Raw genomic sequence first — 26,313 nt, 5'->3', positions numbered from 1 at the left:
AAATCCGGAAGTACAACCTCCTGGGAACGATGAAAAATGGAATTTACCTTTGGCATAAAAATCGGATCTAACCTCAACACCTCCTGGTTCACCTTACACCAGGCCACGAAGGAAACCCAGGTGGAGTCATAGATCCTCATAGTAGATTGTCTGCATGAGGCCTCTATGGTTCTAATTACCCGCAGAGACAAGTGAGCCTCCCTCAGGCACTCCCGCTTAATCTCCACACAGCTAGTTGCAGCCAGTGTGGCTCCGGATGCACTAGCTTCCCCTGGTGCAACGCTATCTCCCCCTCCAGGATCCTCCATTGAGGCCAGACCGACAGGGTCATGAGATGCGCAAACCAGGCCCTCCTCGACCAGTGAGGTGCCACCAGGATCAGCTCCGCCTGTTCCCTGACTAGCTTCTGAATTACCCTGGGAATGAGGGGGAGGAGAGGAAAAGCGTACAGTAGCCCACTCGGCCACCTTGTGCAAAGGGCGTCGACCTCCTCGATTCCCCGAGTTGGGAACCAAGAAAAGAACCAGGGAAGCTGGGCGTTGGCAGGAGTGGCGAAGAGGTCCACCACCGGTTGTCCGAACCTCTGGCAGATGCTCTGAAACAGCTCCATGGAGAAGCTCCACTCTCCATTGTCCACCGTTTCTAGACTCAACCAGTCAGCCTGATAGTTGTAGATCCCCATGATGTGCTCCGCCCGGATTGACCGCAAGTCAAAGCTTGCTGTTAAACAGGAAAGCTGTTAAAACCTGGCTGTTCCGACAGGCCTGGGGCTGTTGACCTCATTGTTGAGGTCCAGCCCCGATTAGAACGAATGCATGTGTTTGGTGATTTTAAATTGTCCTTTTTATTATTCTCTTTTTCTTTCTCTTCTTTCTTTTTTGTAAGCCGCCCGGAGTCCTTCGGGATTGGGCGGCATATAAAATTTAATAATAAAATAAATAAAATAAAATAAGTGTCTCTCTCCGCCCAGCTGCCCAGTGATATTGCCTTGGCCTGCAGTGCCTTGTAATGTGTGCTGCCCAGCCTACTGACCAAGGTGGCGCAGTGGTTAAATGCAGCACTGGAGGCTACTTCAGCTGACTGCAGTTCTGCAGTTCGGCTGTTCAAATCTCACCGGCTCAGGGTTGACTCAGCCTTCCATCCTTCCGAGGTGGGTAAAATGAGGACCCGGATTGTTGTGGGGGCAATATGCTGACTCTGTAAACCGCTTAGAGAGGGCTGAAAGCCCTATGAAGCGGTATATAAGTCTAACTGCTATTGCTATTGCTACTGATGTAGGCCTTGGCCGCCACGATGTCGGTGAGGACCAGAATGTGATGACCTTCGATGGAGCTCCGAAAGTGTCAAAGCACCAGATGGATCACCCGGAGCTCCAACCAGTTGATATTGTGTCGGAGCTCCTGCCAGGACAACCGACCCTGCGCCAACTGAGATCCCAGGGTCCCCCCCCCAGCCAAACAGATTGACGTCCGTGGTGAGCACGAGGTGCTCCTGGTCCCTGAACTCACACCCCTTGAGCAAGGCTGGGGACAGCCACCACTTTAAGGAGACCAGTACCTGAGGGGTGGCCTTGGCCTTGGCCAACGAACTGCTGGTGTTGGCCCTCTGGAATGGCAGGAGGCGCCACTGCAGGGTCCTGGTATGCAATCGTGCCCATGGTACTACCTCAATGCAGGATATGAGCTTTCCCAACAAGCTGTAGAGAAGGGCTATGGAACTTAACGGTCCCTGCAGACCTGCTTAACCATTTTAATCAAACTGGACTTATGGTCCAGGGAGAGGAAAATGTTCCCTGAACGAGAATCTCTAACAGCCCCCAAATAAAGGATCCTAGTGGATGGGATGACAGACCTCTTTTCAAAGTTAACAGAAAAACCTAACCATTTGAATAGAATCCCCGACCCACCTGATCCGAAGGGACCGGTTCTATTGCAGCAATGTCAGATGCTTAATAGCCTGACGCATCCCCTTGCGCTTGTCTATGTTTTGAGTGGGGGGAAATGTGCAGAAGAAGTTTGGGGGAATGGAGAGGAACTCTAGCTGAAGCCCATGTGTAACCGTGCTGAGCACTCAAGCATCTGAGGAAATCTCCACCCAGGCCTCAGGGAAGAGAGCCAGGCGACCACCAATGGGTGGGGTCGGAGACTACCTATTTGCCCCGGCGGTAAGAGCGACCACCTCTCCCTCAAAAGGGGTGTTTACTCTCTTGTTGGAAACGGAGCCTATCTCTGTTGTAACTTCTCTTAGACTGCCTCTCCCACCTAGGGGAAGAGTATCTGCTATGTTGACCTTCCTGCTCCTGAGGGTGATATGAGGGCCTGCGGTAGAACGACGTAGACGTCTGCTCTGTCTTTTTTGCCGAAGTGGGCAGCACCTTCTTCTTATTCTTGTCCTTCACGAGGAGCGGGTCAGGGGCAGCTCTGAAGAAAGAGCCCCCTGTGTAGTCAGCTGATGTCAGCTGCCACTTTGACTTACTTGGACTTGGACTTAATCTTCGTAAATGTCAACGTCCATAAGGCAGTGAACATTGCATTGTGAAGGCCAGGGGCAGGACGTCACGGATTACAGCATGCCATTGATTCCGATTTAGGGCGGCTTGTTGGGCATCGGTTATCGAGAAATGGAGTGGTTGAAGATCGTGAGCCACTTGGGATATCCACGTTTTCTTTGGGGCATTTCGTGCGATTTTCCACCCATCCGGTCGCAGTGAGTTAATCGATCGGTAAGGTAATCGGCTATTGTCCATACGGCAAACGTGTCCAAACCATCTAAGTCGTTGTCTTCTTAGGTAAAGTTCGATTGTAGTTTGGTTTTTACACAGTTGCAATACCGTTTCGTTTTTCCATCGGTCCCGTAGAGTTATGTGCAGAATGTTGCGCAGGCATCTTAGCTGGAATCGTTCTAATAGGTTCAGGTCACTTTTAAGTAAAGTCCACGATTCCGAGCCGTACAGTAAGATTGTGCGGATGGAAGCATTAAATATCCTCATCTTGGTCGCAATCGTCACGTCATTTTGGCTCCACAGGCACTTCCTTAAAGAGGCGAATGCGGCTGTAGCATTGCCAATGCGGCTTTTGATGTCATTTGTAGCCACTACACGTTGGCTGTCGATGATCGACCCCAAATATTTAAACGTGTCTACTCTTTCAATAGGGTTGCCTTCGAGGTGCAGTTGAGCTGGTTGAGTGCCCGTGAAAATGAATTTAGTTTTTGCACCATTTATCACCAGGCCGAGCTTGTTAGCATTTGCTTGTAATGCATCCAGGGTATTTTGGGCGGTTTGGGCTGTTTCAGCAAAGAAGACGATGTCATCAGCATGCACCAAGTCCGTGAGAGACAGCTGAGCCCCGATTTGAACGCCTGGTGTTTCTTTAAAAGTTTGTCTGAGGATCCAATCCATGGTTATATTGAAGAGCATTGGTGAAATAATACAGCCTTGTTTGACGCCGGTAGTTATTGAGAATGGTGGGGACACATTTCCCAGGTATTTTGTGTGGCTCATTCCACCTTCGTAAAAAGCTTTAAGCACGTTGAGTGTAGCATAGGGGATTGATTCAGCTTTAAGGGCGCACCACAACGATGAATGATCTATGTTATCGAAGGCGCATGAAAAATCCACAAATACTAAAAAAGTGTCCTTTTTGTAACACAGGCGTGATTCGGCTAGTTGTCTCAGGGTAAATATTTGGTCTGTGCAACCTCTTCCTGGTCTGAAACCGGCTTGCTCTTCCCTGCAATTAGTTTCTCTGACTTTCAGTAGTCTGGATCGGATTATAGAGGTTAAGAGCTTGCCGGATGTTGATAGCAAACTTATTCCTCTATAGTTTTTGCAATCGGCTGGGTCTCCCTTTTTGTGGATTGGTACAATAATCGAGTCCCACTTTGACTTGTTGTCCGTTTGCCAACTCCGGAGCCAAAGAAGGCAACAAGAGGTAACGGACGACATCATTGCCCTGGAAGCAAACTTCATGTCATTCAACATGGCATCAGCGGAAAACTGCACCACCGGCACTAACTTGTTTAGGTCTTGGTGGAGCCGCATATCTTCTGGGGGATGCGTTCCTGGATCTTCTCCATCCACAGGATAGCGTACGATTGAAGAACGAGGCAGACTTGATGGTCCAGGCCGCCAACTGGAATGTCTTCTTCAGAGTCATCTCCGCTTTCCTGTCATCTGCCTTAAGGTTGTCAGCCACATCTTTGGCCACCAGAGAGGTAGGTGATTCTAAGGCGACCACAGGTGGGTCCACGGTGGGTAGCTGCAATGCCTGGCTCAATATTATAAGAGTGCCTATCATTACTACCAGGGTTGGGAAAGGCAGTAGGCTTCTTCCATTGTTTCTTTACCACCTCCAGAATAGGTATGGGGCAGGGATCTCCTTCTTAATCATCTTGGTTTCAGAGAAGACCGGGCCTCTAGGCTTCTTTGCTGCACCCCCCTCTTTAGTTCTGTCCTTAGCTCCTTCCTTAGACCCTTCACCCTCCTCAACCTATGCAGTGGCATGCGCCTTGCGCAGGAGGGATCAGGATAAATTTGGCAGAAAAAGGCCAGTGAAGGCTGGAGGATTAGGCTTGGAATCATCCTCATCTTCAGATAAATCAGGGTCCAGTTGGGCCTCATCCCCGGACACTGATCCTTTGCTAACTAGGGAGGGAGACACAGGGCTGCTTACTGGAGCAGAGGGAGGATGTGCCTGAGAGGAGCTGGACCTGGGGCCCTTGCCCTGGTCCGATGCTAAGGACCAGGCAGCCTGCTTCTGTAGGCCAACAGCAATGCCAGAGGAAATGGCCCTCTCAATAAGTGGCCCTAGCAATGGCAACCGAGCCTTCCCAGCCTTTAGCAAGGCAAATAGTGTCCCCGGAGGCCAGAAATAGAATGTCTCAGCCAGGCAACTTACTGGCAGAAGGAAAGAGCGATTCCAAAGGGGACTGCAATTGCAAGGAGGGTCCAGGAATGGTAAAAATACAGGACAAAAAAATAGGTCTCGTTTTTTGACTGGACTGAGTTGAAACTAGAAGTAAAGGGTGGAGCATAGATGTGTGGCTTCAGCTTCATCCCAGTCTTGTGGCCAATTGAGCGTGTTAATACCATCCACTGGAGCCTCCTGTCCCTCGCTCCGGAAAAAATCCAATTTGAAAGGTTCCGCCAGTGGTGAAATTCAAATTTTTTTTACTATCAGTTCTGTGGCCGTGGCTTGGTAGGCGTGGCAGGGGAAGGATACTGCAAAATATCCATTCCCACCTCACTCTGGGGCCAGCCAGAAGTAACATTTGCTGGTTCTCCGAACTACTCAAAATTTCTGCTGTCGGTTCTCCAGAACCTGCTGGATTTCACACCTGGGTTCTACCCTTTACTAGAGTGGCTCAGCGGTTAAGATGTTGGGCTTGTTATCTGGAAAGCCAACAGCCTGGGTTCATGATTCCATGACTCTGGGTTTTTTACATTTAAAACTGTTGCAGCATCCCCATGATCAAAATTCAGACACTTGGCAACTGACTCATATTTATGACAGTTGCAGTATGCCGGGGTCATGTGATCACCTTCTGACAAGCAAAGTCAATGGGAAAGGCAGATTCACTTAACAGTGTTACTAACTTAACCATTTCAGTGATTCATTGAACAACAGTGGCAAGAAAGGTCATAAAATGGGGCAAAACTCACTTAATAAATGTTTCACTGAGCAACATTAACTTTGGGCTCAATTGTAGTCGTAACTTGAGGACTACCTGTAATAATTTTAATGAAATGTTCAATAAAAGCAGACTTGCTTCTTGCTCTTACCTCACTCAATCTACTCCCCAGCTTACTGCTCAAAGGAAAATGTAATAATCTGGAAATACATAGCTGCTTAAACACAAGTGTCCCCTGCTTCCATAGTAAGGCTTATATCTCCCTTGTATGAATACCTAGGGAATTCTGGGAGTTGAGGTCTACAGGTCTTAAAGCTGCAAAGACCACTAAATAGAAGAACATCTTTCCTGCTGAAAAGATTAAATCAGGAAGTAATCTATTCCACTCCATTATATTACATTTAAATACTCCATATTACAAAAAAAAACAAACACAATCACCTCAGAGCTAAATATTTCAGTGCAGCTACAATATAGTGAAATATCAACAGCTGTTACTTTCTGATATCTGCTGACTTTTATGTATTAGCAAGAATGTCTGCTTTTAGGTTAAGTGGGATTTATTTTCCCTGTCATGTGACTTAGAGGATATTTTTATTTAGAAACTCAAACACACACACCCAAAATGGAAAGCTCCACAGAAACTGTTTCGCTACTGCATCTATTGAATTGAAATACAGATAGACTTCATCTTACAATCATTAGTTTAGGGACCGTTAGAAGTTATAATGACACTGAAAAAAGTGACTTATGATCAGCTTTCACACTTACGACCATCGTAGCATCCCCATCATCATGAAATCAAAATTCAGGTGCTTGGCAAACTGGCATGAATTTACGAAGAGCTGGGTGAACTGTCCCGAGGTCATGTGACCCCCCCATTTGTAATTTTCCCAGCCAGCTTCCGAGAAGCAAAATCAATGGGGGAAGCCAGATTTAGTTAACGACCACACCATTCACTTAACAACTGAGGCCAATGGATCATAAAATGGGGCAAAATTCACTTAACAACCGTCTTTCTTAGCCACAGAAATTTGTAGTGGAAAAACTGATATTAGGTCAGCCTCCTTTGTGGCTGCACCTGCCCTGTGGAAATGTACCCATCACAGATTCTGATGCCCCCAAACCTGCTAGCTGTTTTTTGTAGAGTTCTGAAGACCTGGCTGTTCATCCAGGTTTTAGGGAAAGGTGAAGTGATCAGATGAGATTAGATGGTGTTGGGGATACGATTCTGATTTCCAGGTTTGTAATTGAGACATGGGTTTATACCACTTTGATTGTTCTAATGCTTTGCACTGTGTGATAGGACTGTACACCACCGCTATTGGTCCACCAAGCAAAAGATGGAAAGAATGGAGCAGTATGCCACTGGAAAGACTGGTAGAAGGAGTTTTCCTTCGCTTCCATTTGCAATACAACAGGGCACTCCAGGCTGCATATTTTTAGACATGTGCAAAACAGCAATCAGGTTTTTTTATGCAGGAGCAACAGCAATATCACTTAGGCTTATATACCGCTTCACTGTGCTTTACAGTCATAAGCGGTTTACATAATCAGCATATTGCCCTCAACAATCTGGGCCCTCATTTTTTACCCACCTCGGAAGGATGGAAGGCTGAGTCAACCTTGAGCCTGGTGAGATTCGAACTGCCAAATTGCAGGCAGCCAAAGTAGCTTGCAATACTACACTCTAACCACTACGCCACCGCAGTGACCTTTCAGATTTAACAGACATTGGGGATTAACGAACATCTCTTCTGTCTGAATGGTCTGTTAAATCAAAATTTAGTTTTTGAAAATAAAAAAAAGAATGCATTTCGGCAGAATAAAACTGGAACATGAGCAGAGTACTGAAACGCAAATATTCTTTTGGTCAAAATCGTTGTTGAAACAAAGATGGGCACCCAATGCACCTAATCCTCTGCTAGAGGGGGACCCTTACCTCTGGTTCAGATTTGACCTCCACTTTGGGCTGAGTCGCAGGAGTAACTGTTTTAGGCTTGGACTCCATCTTTTCCGGTTGGTTCTTGACACCTGTAGGCGGTCTCATAGCAACGGTAGCACTAGAAACCGGTTTCACTGGGACAGAGGGAGCTGGAGTTCGTCGGTTATTGTTAGCAGTCTCAATCGCAGGCAAAGGTGCTATGGGTAATTCACGCAAATTACTATTCCTTGAGGCAGATGATTGGGCCTGCTGGTTCGGGCGTTTCACAATGCTTTGTGTTGGTGTGTTCTGAAACCAAAAAAAATAAAAATCTTATCCTGTAAAGATGTAAAGGTCTTATCCTCTACCAAGTCAAATTTCAGGGTTCTTCAATGGAGAAGAACTGATGAACAGATGATATAACCTTCTCCCTCTAGCAAGAAAAGCTGAGAGGTCTAAATTCCTATTAAACACAGCTCTCCTAACAACAACACCCCTCTCCTACCCCGAGATTAACTAGCCAGAAAGGACTTCATTAGAGGCATTTCATTTCAAGGTCTGTCTGGAGGAAAGAAAAGACTGCCCTGCTCCAAGTAATATGGAACAAGAAGCTTCTAGAACTCAGAAAATAATCAATGGCATGAAGAATTCCAGAATTTGTTGTAAGTAACAAGTTGGATTGGGTTACAAGTTTTGGTTTTAGTTTCAGTGTGCCCGAATCCTAGTCTTGTTAGTTTCACAACCATACAGGTAGCCCTCGACTTACAACAGTTTGTTTAGTGACTATTCAAAGTTAGAACGGCACTGGAAAAAGTGACTTATAATTGTTTTCCACACTTACAGCCATTGCAGCATCTTCATGGTCACATGATCAAAATTCAATTGCTTCGTAATTGGTTCCTGTTTATGACAGTGTCCTGAGGTCATGTCATGATCACCTTTTGACATCTTCTGACAAGCAAAGTCAATGAGGAACCCAGATTCACTTAACGACCTATGTTACTAACTGAACAACTGCAGTGATTCATTTAGCAAACGTAACAAGAAAGGTCGTAACACAGGGCAAAACTCACTCAACAACTCTCTCGCGTAGCAACATAAACTGTGGGCTGAGTTGTGGTTGTAAGGCGAAGACTACCTGTAATTCCAATAAGCTCAGTCTTCATTTCAGATGAGCTTGCCTTACTATTATTTTGTTAACCCGTACTATTGTTTTCTGATGTTCAACCCTACTTCTCTTTGCTACGTGTTCTCTAATAATACTGTAAGTATCTGGGTGCCAATTTGTGTCTTGGGAATTATAATGTGGTACAAGCCCTTTCAGATGGACTAACAGCTTTGTAAATTGCAAGGTGATAGTTTTAGAGTGCCGTTTTATTTTCTTTTATTATTAGGAAGAAAAAGATGTTTTCTTTCTTTCAGCCTTATTCGTGGCTCCCTGGGGGATGGGGCTATAATAAATACCATTCACTCCAGGCTACCCTTAGTTGGGTGGCACAGGCCCAGTGGTGGGATAAATGAGGAAACTCTTTACGCCTCCTGATATTGAGCTCATAATCCATGATAATGGCAGACAATTTATAGCCCTTTACAAACTACTGTGCTTCCCCAAAAATAAGACCGGGTCTTCTATTAATTTTTGCTCCAAAAGACACAATAGTGCTTATTTTCTAGTTAGGTCTTATTTTCAGAGAAATAAAGTACTAAATATGTCCATCTGGCTGATTAGCTTAACTGGGGCTTATTTTTGGGGTAGGGTTTATATTATAAGCATCCTGGAAAAATTATGGTAGGGCTTATTTTCTGGTTGGGTCTTATTTTGGGGGGAAACACAAATTTTATCCCCAGCTCCTGGCACCTTACACTTGGGAGTCCAATTAACTCAAAGACAAGTGCTTACCTATATGGTGGTAGCTTGACTCCATCTAATCTACTATGTCAACAGATGAGAGAATGGAGTCATATTAAAGTACACTTCACAGGGGATGTAGAAGGGGGTGTGGAATGAGGGGAGAAAGGAAAACAGATGGGATGCAATTACCTCCAGAGCACTTTCTAGAGGTTAAGAGAGAGGGCATGAGCCAATGGGCCTTCTTGGTTCTTTCCTGATCTATAGGAATAACTGGACAACTCTTTCAGCCTAATTTTGAGTGAAATAATTTATCATGTATCACTATAACTTCTATATTGCATAGTCTGGGTATCTGAGAGATCAAAAGTGCTCTCCAGGTTCCCTCTATTAAACCTTGTCATTGTGTGGGGATAAGGAAGCATACCTTCTGTACTGTGGTCCTCATCCTCTGGAACAACATCTCCCCCAAAGATAAGGATAGCCCCCTCTCCTGGGCTTCTGGAAAGCTTTGAAAATCTGGGTTTGTTCTCAAAACCAAGGTTTATGTTTATTGAAACCATCATGGCAGGTTTATTTGTCTAAGGCCCCTGTTTTGTTTTGCTGTTTGTTCGTTTATTTTAGCCTGGGCTGTCCATGCAATTTGATGGGGTTTTTTAAAGATATTTTTATTGTTTTATCCCCCCCTACATCCCTAACACATTAAAGCTGGGTGGCCAATAAATTTAAATAAATGAATAAAACTGTTGGACAGCCCCTATTCCCACGGTTCCACCACAAATGCATGAACAATAAAACCGCGCCTGACTAAACCGCGGTGATAAAACCGCGCCGACAAAACCGTGCAACGAATTAGCCCTAAAGCGTGCCAACAAAAGGGCTCCGACAGAAGCGCGCTGTAACGTAACCCTAAACCTAACCCTAAACCTAACCCTAAACCTAACCCTAAACCTAACCCTAAACCTAACCCTAAACCTAGCCCTAAACCTAACCCTAAACCTTACCTTACCTTAAATTGCGCTTCTATCGGCGCGCTGTTGTCGGCGCGCTTTTGACATCGCGGTTTTAACACCACGGTTTTGTCGGCGTGCTTATGACATTCGCGCTTTTGTCAGGTCACGTATTCCCACAACCTCCCAGAAGAAAAGCTGGATATAAATGTTCCAAATAAAAATGTTTCAGATTCCAGCCACCTATCATCTGTTGAGGGCAGAACTAATAGAATGCAGGCACAGGGGACCGGTCAGGGGCCATCAGCAGGGGTGCTAAGAACTCACACCTTTTTCCAAGGTGATGGTTCAGGTCTTGCCCCTGCCCAATAAGAGCCCGTGTTTGTTTCTATATGGAAAGGACACTTACATGCCTGGCCTTTACCAGACTTTGCCGTTGCTGGTATGGCATCCGATTACTGCTTGGCTGTGAAGTCTGTAGGCGTGGCCTGAACTGGGATGGGGCCACCGGAATCAGAGGCTGGGGAGGCATAGGCAGCAAGTGCTGCTGCTGCTGCTGGTTAGACTGGTGCGGCTGGTGGTGAGTCTGGGATGGTTGGGACGGCTGTGGATGCTGTGGTGGTGGCTGTGGCTGCAAAGGAGGGTGCAAAGGGCCCTGTACATTTGAAAACATGGCAGGTATGAAGTCACATTTGCTCCCTGATTGCTAAGCAACTTATAATCATCACTTAACAAGGAAAAAGCTCTTAACAAAAACTAAGGTTTTTTCTTCATCTTAGGCTCCAGTGGAAAGTACTGTCTGACTGAGACTTTTTGAATCAAATATATGATTATATATTTAGCTAGCTGATGAGAGCTAAATAGCTTGAAATAGATCTATACTAGTCTCCCTTTATTTATTTATCAGCACAAATAAAAACACACAAATATAACAAAGGCAACAGTAAAAATATTGGGTTTCTGTCGTGATGGACTCTTGTGACGAGCCGATTGACAGATGATGGAAGCAGTTAGCTTCCTCCCATAATTGGGGCTTACCAGGGGTTGTGACACTAAATATATATATATACACAACCCCTGGTATGCCCAAATATGGGAGGAAGGTCATCACAAGAGACCATCCAGACAGAAACCCAATATTTTTTTACTGTTGCCTTTTTGTTACATTTGTTATATTTATGCTGATAAATAAATAAAGGGAGACTAGTATAGATCTATTTCAAGCTATTCCCAACAAGGGTGTGGCTAGCTGATGAGAGCTAAATAGCTTGAAATAGATCTATACTAGTCTCCCTTTATTTATTTATCAGCATAAATATAACATATATATATATATATATATATATATATATATATATATATATATATATATATATATATATATATATATATATATATATATATATATATATATATATATATCCCTAGGATTACACAGCAGCAGAAGCTGCGTAATCGGGGGGGGGGGGGGGGGAGATACTACAGATAGTCCTTGACTTACAACCACTTGTTTAGTGACCATTCGAAGACACTGGAAAAAAAAGGTGACTTATGACTGGTTCCCACACTTACAACCGTCACAGCATCTCCACGGCCATGTGATCAGAATTCAGGTGCTTGGCAACCGGCATGTGTTTATGACAGTTGCAACATCCTGGGGTCAATGTGATTGCCATTTGTGACCTTCCCAGCCGGCTTCTGTCAAGCGAAGTCAATGGAGGAAGCTGGATTAGCTTAACGACTGCATGATTCATGTAAAATCTACAGCAATACACTTAACAACTGTGGCAAAAACACCGGCAATATCAGGTATGACTCGCTTAACAACCGCCTTGCTGGGCAATGGGAAGTTTGGTCCCATTTGTGGTTGTAAGTCGAGGACTACAACCCATTTTCCATAGGATCCAAAGCTAGGACCCGAAGTAACAAATGGAAACCTATCAAGGAGAGGATCCAACTTAGAACTGAACAGACACTTGCTAACATTAAGAGCAATTAATCAGCGGAATGGCTTACGTCTAGAAGTTCTAGGTGCTCCATCACAGGAGATTTTTAAGAGGAGACTGGACAGCCATAGCATAAGGTCTAATACTGGAGCAGGGGGTTGGACTAGAAGACCTCCAAGGTCCCTTCCAACTTCGTTATTCTATCATTCTGACTTCTTGTATTGTCTGCTTTAAAGTTTCGATCTCTGTTTACTCTGACCAGCTTTCAATCTTCAAATCCAAAGAGTTGAATAGCCCAATTAAATACCACTCAATTTTAATCAGATCAATTCAGATTAATCTAAGATCTCTCCTGAATCGTACTTCCTTTTTTGGGATGAAGGTGAAGATCACAGCTTAAATCTTGGACATTTTCAATTTTAATAAAACACAGAATCATTTTTTTTAAAATGCTTCAGCGAATGAACTACTAGAAGCCATTGTTTTTTTTTTTTTCTGAGCGCTCATGGAAGAAAATGAAACACCAGAAGAGGGAGCTCTAAGTCTTGTAGTGTTCCGGATTTGACGTTTTTTAAATGCGTGCGTAACAGACATACTACAGAAACTTGTTTTCAGGAAATAGACTTTGGTGTCTCTTCTGGAGTAAATCAATTTTAGGAAATCATGGAATATGTAACAATGTCATATTACAAACTTCTTTCATCTCAATATCTCTGTGAACAGCTTCACAAAAATCAACTCTTTTTAATGTCTTCACTTTGAAACATTCTCATGATATAGTTGCAGTTAGCCCTTATATTACAATTAGTGCTGGCCACCAGTGGTGGAGGTGATGGTAGGGAGAGTAATGCTTTCATGCTTGGCACAGCAATACAAAGGCAAGTTTAAATTGCTTCGAACATTAAGTATTTAAGCTCTGTTTATAAGGAAGCTTTTCTCAGCATTCTACTTCAGCAATGTATGGTCTGAACTAAGACTAAATGTTATTACATAACAGCTTCCCCCACTCGCCCTCCAGAAAAAAATGGCACACTCGACATAAGTTTGGACTACAACTCCCAGAATCCCTATGACAGCACGAGTATGCTAGGCAGATCATATTCACCACTTAGCCTGAAATATGAAGGAAGTGACTGCTTTACATATAGGAGGGTTTGAAGAAAGGGCCAAAAAACGGCTCAGTAAAAGCTGGCTATATTCTCCCAAGTACCAGACAAGAGAGTTGCCATCTTTTTTTTTTTTTTATGTGACTGCAGATAGCAGATCTATACTATTCTCTAAAGTCGTATTCTTGCAGAAAGACAAGGAACAATGGGGAAGAACAAGGACACTGGAGGACTTACACGGGAGAGTTCAGGTTACAATGGTCGTGGAGATGAGACTCAACAGTGATGAGAAGGGTTTTCCTAATCGTTACATACCTGCATGCCGGCCTGAGCGAGGGGGTTGAGGAAAGGCTGTCCTGGGAGCTGCAGGAAGGACTGCCGTGGGGGAAGAAAAGGCCGTGCGTTGGCTGCTCCAGGCTGGCCGAAGTGAAGGATTCCCACTGGACCCTGAGGTTGCAGACTGGGTCTTACCAGCCTTTCTCTTGGAAACAGGGGTTGCTGCCCTTGCTGGCTGAAACCAGGCCCAGATGGACTGAATGGGAGCTGATTTTGGCTAGGCACAGAGTGTGTGCTGTTAAGAAGGGGGGGCGGTGGTGGCGGCGGGCTCCGCTGTTCAAACAAGTGATGGCCGGGAAATCTCGGCTCTGTCAGAAAGATAAAAAATGGAGATAGCATGAAACTAACTCATCTGCCAAGCAAAACACCAGTTTTGGACCAACCCCACTGGAAATAAAAGTCTAACAGAGAGTTGCTAGGAGGATGGCCAACAATTTCTTCCATTAACCAAGTGCTGAAAAGGGAGTGCACACACGCCCGTCTGGGCTGCAACCAGGAAGAGGAGCTGCCCAGGGGGCATGTGTGTGCTGCAAAATGAACTTCTGGTTTCTGTTGCACATGCTATTCCAGTTACTGGAGTGCATGTGCACCCAACAATCAGCGGGCCAGCGTGCATGTGCATGGCAGAAAATGAAAGACCTGCTCTTCCTGTTTCCGGCACTCCCGCACACATGAAGACCAGCTGATCGTCGTGTGTGCCAGAAAACTAGAAGAGGAATGGGCGACGCCATACATGCCAGGCAACATGGCTCCGCGTGCTACTTCTGGCACGCGTGCTATAGGTTCGCCATCACGGGCCCAGTATACTCTACTCCAACTAGAAGTCACCAATTTTGTAGACAAATAATCCTGTAGTTGGTGCCTCACTTCCTGAAAATTTTCTGTGGTTAAGAATGCATCAACAAGGTAAAAAATGTGTAGGAAAAAGGTCCGGGCTACAAGCCACTCTGTTTCAAGAGTACGTACATAACTGCTAAATACAAACAAAGGAATAATGGGACGATTTTGAGATTGGCCAAATGACAAGATAGAGAAGATTCTGGCTTCGTTGTTCATGTCCAATCCTATCCCTGGGGGAAATGTATCTTCCCACATGGTAAGACAATGGCCGTACCTCCCATGAAGAAAGGTTCTCTCTCCTGTGGAGGTGGGGGCGGAAGAGGGGGTGGAGGTCCTCGCCACTGATCTTGGAGAGAAAGTCGTGGGGCTTGGTTGAAATTACTAGGAACGGGTCCAGGAGCATTTGGTTGAAAATCTGGAGGGCCCTGCATGATTTAAAAAAAGAGAGAAGAGAGAGAAATGAGGCACAATTACCCTTGTAACATTTCTTCACTAGTCCATTACTTTTAGAAGAAAATGTGTAACAAATACATACAAAATATCTGTTCTATAATCTGCACAACTTGCCGTCTTGCAAGTTTCCATCTTTTGTTGCGCCTGTGAACACAGAATCTAAGGACAACATGTTTACAGAAAACTCAAAATGTTTTAATAACCACAACAGGCCTGTAGAAATACCGTTCCTTTTCAAGCTTACTGAAATCCTTACAATTATTGAACTTCTATCCCATTAATCCAAAAGTCTGAAGGTCTATTTTATGCTCCCGACATTTAATCTTTTAAAACCATATTCCTTGCTATCTATTTAATACAGCCTAAACAACTAAAAATGAAGCTACTGTGTTTTCCCCAAAATAAGACAGGGTCTTATTTTCTTTTGACCCCCCCCCCAAAAAATAAGCACTTGGTCTTATTTTCAGCGAGGTCTTATTATTTATGAGGTACATGGCTGCTGCTGTGTTGCAAAATTTTGGGGGAAGGCTTATTTTCAGGGGAGGGATTATTTTAGGTCTCAAAACCCCGATTGGGCTTAATATCTGGGGAGCTCTTATTTTGGGGGAAACAGGTTAGTTTAATTTTCTGGTGTCAAACAATGATCTGTAGCCCTCTTCATACACACATGCACATATGTGCCCTGCAGGAAAAAAATAAAATAAATTCAAGAATAAAGAAGAAAACGTTTGACACCTACATTATACTAAATACCAAAGCAACTGAGACATTTATTATAAAAAAGGATATAAACAATTAACACAGACATCCTACTCTTCGTTCTAAATAAATGGGCTACAGACAGATATTTAGCTATTTCATTATCAGCAAAGGGAGAAACTTTAAAATTTAACTCTGTAATTAATTTTCACCTCTGTACCAACACGTACAGAATGTACTTAAAAAGGAATAAGCTTTTTGAAGCCCAAACACTAACAGGAAGTGACAATATTGTATGAGAATTCTTCCCAAAATAAAAACTCTTTGCCTATTTGTATTGCAATTGACCCTTTAAGACGCACATTATCACTATCATCATTCAAGTACCAAATCTGAACAGAACAGTTGTCCAGCTAACTTGCACACTTGCTATTGTAATGCCACACCCTGGATAATATAGTCTTGTGTTAATGATTGCTTTCTTTGCGGGTAAATGTGAATGCTTTGATTAATATATTAAAGATATGATATCTTGGTAATATATTAACCAGGCATACTTAAGTATGTAAGAGGAGCTATGTTTTTTCAATATAGCTTGGGGCTCCAAATGTGTTAAGGGCCCCATTTCTTGATTATATTAACATCTATACCAATAGTTTTATTCCACAACCATACATATTTATTCTATATTGTTTTGCAATATACACCAAGCAGAATCATTGGCCAAGCTATTCCCCATAGTGGATACGAAATTCATACTGGATACATTAAGTACCCGTAACTATTCATGCCTTCATGAACTCGTCTAATCCTAACTTAAAGGAATTTAGCAGTCTGTGAAGATCATACATTGTTCAGGATTTTTTCAAAGTTGATATACTCCCTCCCAGAACCTGCTATATCTGAGTCTAATCCCTCAATTCAATGGCATTACTGTTAATGCAGCAGATTTTTCCTTCAAAGTAATTTCTGTAGATATTACACATGTTCTATATCATATTCTGTGTATCCATTTATTACATGTTTCACTTCCCCTTTTCATTTTTTTTAGAATGTTACAAAAATGCATTAAGAGAATACAGGATTATAAATATAGCTTCTACCTACCTCTCTGTAAAATAACCATCTTTTTCTAGCATTTGGGAACTACCTCTAAAGGTTCCAGTTTATCTCCAGCAATTTTACAAAGCAGAGGAGAAAACACAGTTTTTTTGCTGAATGATAAATTTATTAACCTACAATTTGTTTTCAAATATACTAGCCAATGTTTACTATGCTGCTTTTGCTTTAATGAGAATGAGTACCTGATCAATAAATAAATTACAGAAGCTGTATTATATTCTTTAGTCGTAAACATTAACTATCCTGCTTAAAACATTTTTAAAAGACACAAAAAGTTTTGCATATATTATTTTTAGGGATGAGACTTGTATACCAGTTTTTCCTCAATCTGGACAACTTTAAGATATCTGGATTTCAACTCCCAGAACTCCCCATGATTTCCCCAGGAATTTTGGAAGTTGAAGACCAGATATTTCAAAGTTGCCCAGGCTGCTCTATGCTTTCCAGTTTTACTACACCACCACCACCACCACCATCACCACCACTACTACTATTACTCTCACACTCAGACACACACACACACACACACGAGATAATGTTAACTAAAAACTATTTTATTAGATTTGCATCCTTGTAATTTTAAAAATAATATGACGGACGATAAAGGTTTTCCTCACTTAGTGCAACTTTTAACTTTTGAGGGAAGCATTCAAGATGATCTAATATGTTTGCCATGTTGCCTTTCAAATAGAATTTGGCCTTAGATGGATTTCCACCTCTAACTTCTGTTTGAAGTTCATTTTAGTCCCAAGGAACTTGCTCCTCTTACTTTAGTCAACAGATATCCACCTAACTGGAAGGGGACTGCAGACAAAAGATTATGCTTAAACGTAGTACTCCTTAAGAGATTATTTCCCTTGGGATATGAACAAGCACAATCAGTTCTTAAGCAAAGGGTTTTAGATATGAAATATCAGAATGAAATAAGCACAATTTCATCCATTATAATTATAGGAAATCAGCTCTACCGCTCAACACCTTTCCATAGTGCCTCAATTTGCTCTCTCTTTCTAAATATCACACAGTATTTACACTAGCAATATTTTAGATTTAACAAAGTCCCTTACACAAGACATTTACCTCTGTGATTTCATGGCATTAGTATTGCTGGCTCTTTATTATTATTTTACCTGCTTTCACACCATGACTACACAATGCTATTATGATTCCTCTAATTACTTTTTTTCCCCATGGATGCCTTGATGATGTTATATAAATTTCTTTGTGGATCTTGACTATGCTACTGTAGGAATTAGTTAGATTTGCTCAATTAAAATATTGAAATTGTTGAATGAGATACCTTAATTTAATTAAGTTTAAAATTCAGGAGCTTATGGCCTTTAAAAAAAACACAGAAATTAAGTTTTGAAAATTCTAGCAAAACATCTGAAATACACAACCAGGAATTCTCCCATGATTGCAAACTAGGAAGAGAAAAAATAGACGCAGAATATGCTCTAACAAGAAACACAATATATTCTAATCTGTTAGGCTGACAGATACATTAAGTGAAATAAAAATATTTTCTTTTTTTGATGAACTGTAGTTAAGACTGCATTCAACAACACTCTTTAATACTGCAGGGGACACCACCAAAGATGTGTTTTCACACTCACAATCACTGCTGTACAATAGATGAAAAGAATCAGTATGTTCGATAAAATAGTTGTTTCTCTTTTTTAATGATTTTAATGTAGCAAATTTCAAATAAGAGTAATAAAATTAAATCAAAACAGTTAATAAATCTGAAACGACAACATTTTAGGGCTATGCTTTTTTTAAACTTTGGGGGCTGAAGAGGTATTGCTGGCTTTGGAGGGAAAAGCTTATTTCTGAGAGATGGAGTCTGTGTTACCCTCGCATGATTTTATCAGCCAAGGATAACAAGAGGGATGAGAAAAGTTTGAAAGACCCCCCACAGGCCAGGTGTGCTAGAGCTGAAGTTTCAGAATGGTAAACCCACCTCTAAACTTCATTTAAAGAAGTTCAGAGCCCCGGGCCACAAGTGTCTTTTGCCTATTAAAACAGACGCTCCTTTCATGGTGCCTGACATTCTATAGCATGAACATTTATAGAACATATTAAAGTGTTCAAAGAGCTTTGCTCGTACCATCTCGGCAACAATAGTATTACCCCCCTCCCCATTGCATGTGGGACAGCTAAGACAAGATATAGAGGTGTGCCTTAGGCTTAGTAAATTTATGGCAGTGGCAAGATAACACTGGAGACATTTTCAGTCTCTTAGCTGTCTCTTTGCCAGAAACTCTTCAAAGTCTGCGTGTGACAGCTTTTACATTCAAACCCTGAAGTTGTGAAATTACTTCTGTCACCTTTATTAAAGAAATGTTAGATGAGTTGTTGCAAGTTTTAAATAGTTTAAATCTATATAAGAACCGTTTTCACCAAAGAAACCGTCTGATACATATATGTTTTGCAACAGGCAACATCCTAGAAAAGCTTATCACTTCGCTTGCAATGGGGAAAGGACATGGGCCATGCTATGATAACTTCTGTGTCATTTATCAACAGCAATTTTTTTTAAAATGTAAACTCTCCCTCAATAACTATAGTTTTCAGAAATTACAATATAAAATCTACATTTTCTAGTAGTAATTTGCCTTAATTTTTTGAGCTCTGTTATGAAAACATGCAACACAGATTATCAATTTCTTTTATAAGGCTAATGTAATCCTCAACTCAAACTCAGCTGATGGTCATTTCATAGTCTCCAAGTGGTGTTTTTTTTTTTAACTTCCTAGTGCGGTTTACAGCTCTGATTTCTGGTAATCTCTTACCCATATATCAGCCAAGCTGAATCTGCTTCATTTCTGAGGTCAGCCAAAATTGGCTAAATGCTGTTATCCAACATAGGCCTCACAAATTAAGAGAAATATGATTAACCAATGCTATAATAATAATAATTATTATTATTTAGCATAGATATTTCAGCTATGCGTCAAAGTAAAGGCATAACATGGGTGTTACCAATTACTTTTGCAAGCATCTGCTCTAACTTCTACCTACGGTTGGTCGGGGAATCTGATTAGCTTGTTCAGCATTCATCATAGACAACAATGCAACTGTCTGAAAGAATATGAGATAAGGTTACTTTTAATCCTGTCAAAATATTAAACTATTTTGCTTTCCTTTGATCCTCTCAAATATAATCCCTAGTTTAAAAAAATTAACATTCTCTCACACACAATTCTCATACAAATTCTACTTTTACTTTTTGGCATCTCTTGTTAATTACATGATATTATCTCTTATAATCTATTCATGAACCTGACAGAACTTTGGCTACCAATAAAAGAGAAAACTTAGCATAAATTGCTTAGTGTTACAGTAATATTATAAATTAAAGCATAAAGAGGATCTAGCAGTTATTATAACGCTTATCAGCTCTTCTAAAGGGTCACTCTATGTATTTTTTCAACTAGACTAATTAAATACTTTAACAATGTCACTGAATTTTTCAATAAATTATACTCTTGTTTCCACATATTTTCATGTATTAATCTCACTTAAAATACAAAGAGATGAGGAATGTCATTGACATCTAGGTATGGATACTTTGTTAATTCTTATTAAAATGGCATAAATGCAAAGAATCAAGGACTACAGTAACCTATGACACTACTTAAGACTATATCTATTTGTCACAAATGTTAATCCTCTTACTTTAGAAGCCAGTGAACATTACAGTCATCTCAGGAAATAACCCTGGTTCAATTCAATTAAAATAGGGTAAGTATGCAAAAATGGATTGTGCAAATGTTTTCAAAATAAGTCTTGTTTCACTGCCATCATATTAATACAATACAATACAATACAACAGCAGAGTTGGAAGGCACCTTGGAGGTCTTCTAGTCCAACCCTCTGCCTAGGCAGGAAACCCTCTACCGTTTCCTGAATATTTCCTGATATTGAGATCAGGCTGATAGGTCTGTGGTTTCCTGGATCTATTTTTTTCCCTTTTTTGAAGATGGGAATCACATCAGCTCTTTTCCAGTCCTCTGCAAATATTCTCAGCAAATTATTTTCAACATGGTAGTCTTGAATTAACCGCATGATGGAGTCCACCACAAAATTAGAGAGCCACTGTGGTGTTAAAGACAAAACTATTGTACCTCAAGTCCACCCACCATCATGGAAAGTCCCTGGATGACTTTGGGCCAGTCTCTCAACCCAAACTAGATCATAGGTTGTGGGTATGAAACCCCACATAAGCTACTTTACCTCTTATTGGTGAGATTCAAATCTAATGAAAAAAATAAAGACGTAAATTGTGTTTGGTGCAATGGTGGAAAAGAGAGATAGGTGTGATCCATGGTCTGGAAGTAAAGGAGAATATTGTAGTTCAGGGTTGAAATGAAGGGTCCTTGATCTCTGAGCTTGATTGTTACCTTGCGAATGTTTCATTACTCAACTACCCTGTTTCCCCGAAAATAAGACCTCCCTGGATAATAAGCCCAATTGGGCTTTTGAGCATGCACTAAAATAAGCCCTCCCCTAAAAATAAGCCCTCCCCGAAAATATTTAACCGCATGCGCAGCAGTTCCCCGCCATTTCCTCTGGTTGCTTGCCACACAAACAACACTAGGTGAGAAGGCAAGGCCGGAGGAGGGGAAAGGGGGGGGAACTTTCCCATGCACCCCATACGCCCTTCCTAACAGCCACTCCCGCAACCCTAGCCACCGCGCTCCTTGTCACTCTAATGGTTGCTAGAAAAAGAGTGGCACCCCCAGCAACATGCAACACAGCAGCAGTCATGAGGTTACCATGCTCACCATCTCCTGCACCTCAAAAATAATAAGACCTCCCCGAAAATAAGACCAAGCGCTTATTTCAGGGGTCAAAAGAAAATAAGAGCCTGTCTTATTTTCGGGGAAACATGGTAGGTAACATCATCAGTGCCAGAGCAGACCTTTAAGCTTCCCCTTATGAAATAAAAGAACTTCATACTCTTAATATAATTCTAAATTTTGTGGGGGGAGGGACTCCAATGGCTGCAATGGCAAGGCCAAGGATAAATAATGGATCTATGGTGAGCTAACTGTAGATTAGTGGAGCTGCTTGCTCCATCCCATCCACTCAAAGCTGCTCAAGTGTCCAAACCTTCCAGTGCCCATTTTAAGTGGGGATGGTGGATACTGCAACCAGGGAAATAATTTTCTTCTTGGATGGATGGAATCAGTCCAGTCAGCAGAATAAGCTGACTTCATCCTGTGACTTCCCAAAGAGAGCTATAGTAGATGAATTCACATCTATGCCAGTTGTAGATTGTTCTTTGTGGATTGAAGAGAATTATTCCTTTGAAAGGATGGGAAGTAGAAAAAGCAGTAACTAGCTGAGTTGTTAAAAAAAATCAATAATCAGAATGTTTGATGTTAAGAATTTGAAACTAAGGATATTTGGACAATGGAAGGCAGAGGACTTTGTGACTTTTGCAGGATTTCTGGACACAAAGAACCGCTATATTCTTGTTCATCAGCATTTAACACTCATCAAGCATTATCGGTCAAAAACACAGTAGAGGACGACTCGTTTTGGGACCAGAGTGACCCTGCTCCCGGCCGTATTTGATCATTTAGTTGCATTCAGTATCATCAAACACAGCATACCAGAGATTGCTTCCAAAAGTTGTGACTAGAGGCACCATTCCTGTTTATGATTCAAAGTACTGTTTTCATTCAGGCTTCCCTCTTAGATGTCTGGAAGACCTTTGGAGCCATTCTATCTAATGCACTCACCTCAACTAGGGAGGTTACTATCTCCATCTTCAGTGTGTATGAAGCATGTTTTGGGGCAGGAGGAATCAGGGAATCTTTCTGTTATGACTTCCAGTTTACGGGGTAGTTTCTTCAAGGTTAGATTACTGCTGACTTTGGCGGAGTTTCGTAAAGCAGTTAGAACTGAGCAACTTAAAGGAGGCCAAAAGCTAATCCCGCTTTTTTTTTTTAATTTAACTAATTTCTACACTTGTACTTCCCCTCATTTTTATTATATTTAATTTTATTTTCTGTGTATGTTCACAGTTGAAAACTGCCACATATTTTAAGATCTGACAGCATAAAAATCAAGCAAGCAAATATTCAGCAATAATGGAAAAAATATTGACACTGATCGTTCATTGAAGCTTTCTTCTTTAAAGTACTTTTGAGAACTGATGCTCTATTGGATTACAATTTATTCACAGATCACTGACTTCAATGCATAAGATCTGTCTGCTTGAGTGATACCTATACTGGTCCCCTTTTCTTAATCAAGCTGTATGTACTGAAATTCATTCTGCCTCTTTCTTACGGCCAGAATGCTCTGCAGATTAAAGGAAAAGGTCCCCAACAAAAAAAATTCTACTTCAGATATATTACAAAGTAAAACAGTCACACTAAACTCAATCCTACTACTATCCACCTGAATTTTTAAGCAAGCATCTTATACATCAATGTTTGAGGATCTATGTTTTTTTCAAAAAACAGATTAAAAAATCTGTTATGTTTCAGAAAAAGCTTATTTGCTATAACTATTCAAATCAAATCAAAATGTGAGCAATCATGGCATCAGCTTGATTTTACCATTTATGAAAGCGCCATGAGAGAGAAGGATCAGAAAAGGATAGTTCATTTTAGATCCTGCCCCTCTCCCCTAGCTTAATAAGTATTATCATCGTGTTTAGCTTCTGCAGCTCCTCCTGCAGATGGGAATGCACTGATATGATTAAATTTGATAGTGTGATAATGTATGGAATTAGTGATTAATTAGAAGCTCCCCAGCAAATGGAGGATGTTTGTTATTGTGTCACCTGCACTGTAAATTGCATTTTCCCTTCTCCCAGTCTGACACTGAAACCATAGGCAGAAGGGGTGGAGCCACAGCAATTGATCTTCTGTGTACTTTACAGATCTGGCAAGAGAAAACCCTCATTGCTCTATTGTGAAGATACTAATAATAGGACTAGGTAGATAAGTTGTGAAAATGGCAGGTCCTCGTGAAGAGAACTTGCCAGAGATGCTCAGGAAAGCTCAGTTGCACATCTGCAGGGGCTGTAATAGGAGGGGGGGAAATGTAATTTGATTCAGCAGTCTCATTCGAACATGATTTGCATGAAATGCTGTATAAAGCTCTATCCAAGAAATGTCAATCATGACCACCTGATACCTTGTATCATGTTAAAAAGAAAGGAAAATGCTTTCCAGACCAGGTGGAATTTGCCAGCGCGGCTGCACAGTAATAGAGTGAAAATTTCATTTACTGCTGCTGTTCTAACAGCACCGCCATAACGAAAACACAATTGCTATGGCAGCCATGCAGCCGGGTAGTTTTTTTCCTCCCACCCTCATTGCACTTGATGTCTCACATTTAAACAAATGACAGCGCAAGTGTGTAAGCAACTATATTCTTTATCAACTGGTGAAACTGATGATAGGATACTTTTAATACATATTCACAATGACTATAAATGGTTAACGTGTTTCGTTTTAGAAGATAAATATGCATTATCTGCTGTATCTCACAAAAATATTCAGCTTGGAGTCAGGACCGGTGCCCTGAGTTGGGTCAAATGATTTAGCTTTCCTAACACATGAAAATGACTCCTCGGCCACATTCTGTCCCCATTTTGATAAGCAACAGAAGATTTAAGATAGCTTGTGATCTACCAGCTAAACTGAGGAGAAAAAAATGTTAATCAACCATTATCTGCATAAATCAGCAAGCATATCTTCCTCAACAAGAAACAATTTGTGCACCTAATGCAAACAAATTCAAATTTAGGTAATTATACCTGCAGAAGACAATTCCATTACTGTTTTCCATGCTACAAACCCTCAACACTGATGTTTATCCTGACTTAAAGCAATGGGAATTGTACCCTAACCAGACTAAACATATTTTTCAAACTATAAGACGTACCTTTTTGTCTCCTAGATGGGGATGAAAATGTCTGTGCATCTTATAGACTGAATATTGCTGAAGCCCCGTCCACCCATCAGCCATTTTTTTGCCTCTACACGCCCCTTTTTCAGGCAAAACAAAATGGGCTGAAAGAAGCTGAAAAAATAAGACAGAAAAAGCTTCAAAAACAGGCCAGAAAAAGCCTGGAAAACAGGCCAAGAAAAGCCTCAAAAATGAGTAGAAAAAAGGCTGGAAAAGGGCCGAAAATGAGGCACACAGAGGCAAAAACTTTTGTTTTGTTTTGTTTTCTTCTTCTAAATTTGGGTGCATATAGTCAGGTGCGTCTTATAATCCCAAAAATATGATAATTCTGACTGCAGTGGCTTGTCGAATGAATGAAAGAAAGAATGAAGCGCTCCCTCCACCAGATGTTTAAAAATGATCCAGAGAATCTCTGACTTGTTTGGTTCTTCTAATTTTCTTTCAATTTATACATGGAACACTGTAAAATAAAAATCTCATCGATGGATTCAAGGAACGGTGATTTATCCTTTCCAAAATTAGGTAACAAATTGAGCTATCAAACAAAAAGTTTGAGAGGAAAAGCACTTTCTGTGATTCACTTTCAAATATCAAAATCTACCTTTTACCATGATATTCACCCTTGACTGAGTTAAAAAGGAGCAAGAGTAGCCTTTCCCTCAAGTTCAGATTTAGTGGTGATTCTATTTATTCTCATGTATCCAATTTATATAAATAGTGCAGAGCGAAAACATCAAGCTGGTTTCTCATAGACTAGCACTGTTCGAAGCAGGAGTGACGATACTAAATATTATTCATTAATATTAATGAGAATATCCATTAAATATTAATGAGAATATGGTCAAATCCTCATGTTTGTTAAGTCTCACTTTAATGATGTTCATTTTGTACAAGTTTTATTGGTTTATAAATTGGCCATTGAAAGATTCAATTCATTCTTCTATACCCATGATGGCGAACCTATGACACACATGCTGGAAGTGGCACGCAGAGCATTCTCCCCGGGAACGCCAGCCATCATCCGTTGCCAGAAACTGGAAGACCAGGTGAACAGTGCACATGCGCACGCCGGAAAGCAGAAGCTCAGCTCCCCAGCGCGTGCATGTGCGCCGAGGAGCTGCTCTTCCAGTTTCCAGCGTTCCCGTGTGCACAAAGACCAGTTAGACGGTGCATGTGGGAGGATGCGTGCTGGCCAGCTGGTCTTCGCATGTGCATGCACACCAGAAACCAGAAGAACAGGTGACCAGTGCACATGCGCATGCCGTAAAGCAGAAGCTTAGCTTCCCAGCTCACGCATATGTGCCAGGGAACTGCTCTTCTGGTTTTGGGTGCTCGCTCATGTCCATGCCAAGTTTCCGGTGCTCCCCTATGCCCGCTCCAGTTTTGGCACTTGGTGCCAAAATGTTTCGTCAATACCGTTCTACAGAAACACCCTGATAGCAACGTGCCTTTAAAATTTACATTATCTGAATATTGTGAAACCTACAATATTAGTCAAACTCCCCATCGATATTCACTG

The 26,313-nt window shown here is 41.6% G+C and overlaps 1 protein-coding gene across 7 annotated transcripts in view; it reads right to left on the bottom strand.

Annotated features, from left to right (window-relative positions):
* Window positions 1-26,313, bottom strand: part of RBM33 (RNA binding motif protein 33) — a 135,368-nt gene that overhangs the window by 68,412 nt on the left and 40,643 nt on the right. For 6 of the 7 annotated variants that reach the window (XM_087712481.1, XM_087712479.1, XM_087712483.1 and 3 more), the window contains 4 exons: window positions 14,857-15,007; window positions 13,722-14,050; window positions 10,764-11,009; window positions 7,574-7,864 (listed from right to left, as the gene is read on the bottom strand). In XM_087712481.1, the coding sequence (XP_087568607.1) occupies window positions 7,574-7,864; window positions 10,764-11,009; window positions 13,722-14,050; window positions 14,857-15,007 (1,017 nt within the window). The remainder of the gene's footprint in view (window positions 1-7,573; window positions 7,865-10,763; window positions 11,010-13,721; window positions 14,051-14,856; window positions 15,008-26,313) is intronic. The other variant, XM_087712484.1, reaches the window with a different exon arrangement.

Source organism: Thamnophis sirtalis, unplaced genomic scaffold (genome assembly GCF_051295495.1).
Source record: "Thamnophis sirtalis isolate CommonGarterSnake01/CBP01778 unplaced genomic scaffold, rThaSir2_p1.2 scaffold_4, whole genome shotgun sequence".
Classification (NCBI taxonomy): Eukaryota; Metazoa; Chordata; class Lepidosauria; order Squamata; family Natricidae; genus Thamnophis; species Thamnophis sirtalis.
The sequence above is the reverse complement of the archived record's forward strand: the minus strand, read 5'-3'. Positions and strand labels throughout refer to the sequence as shown.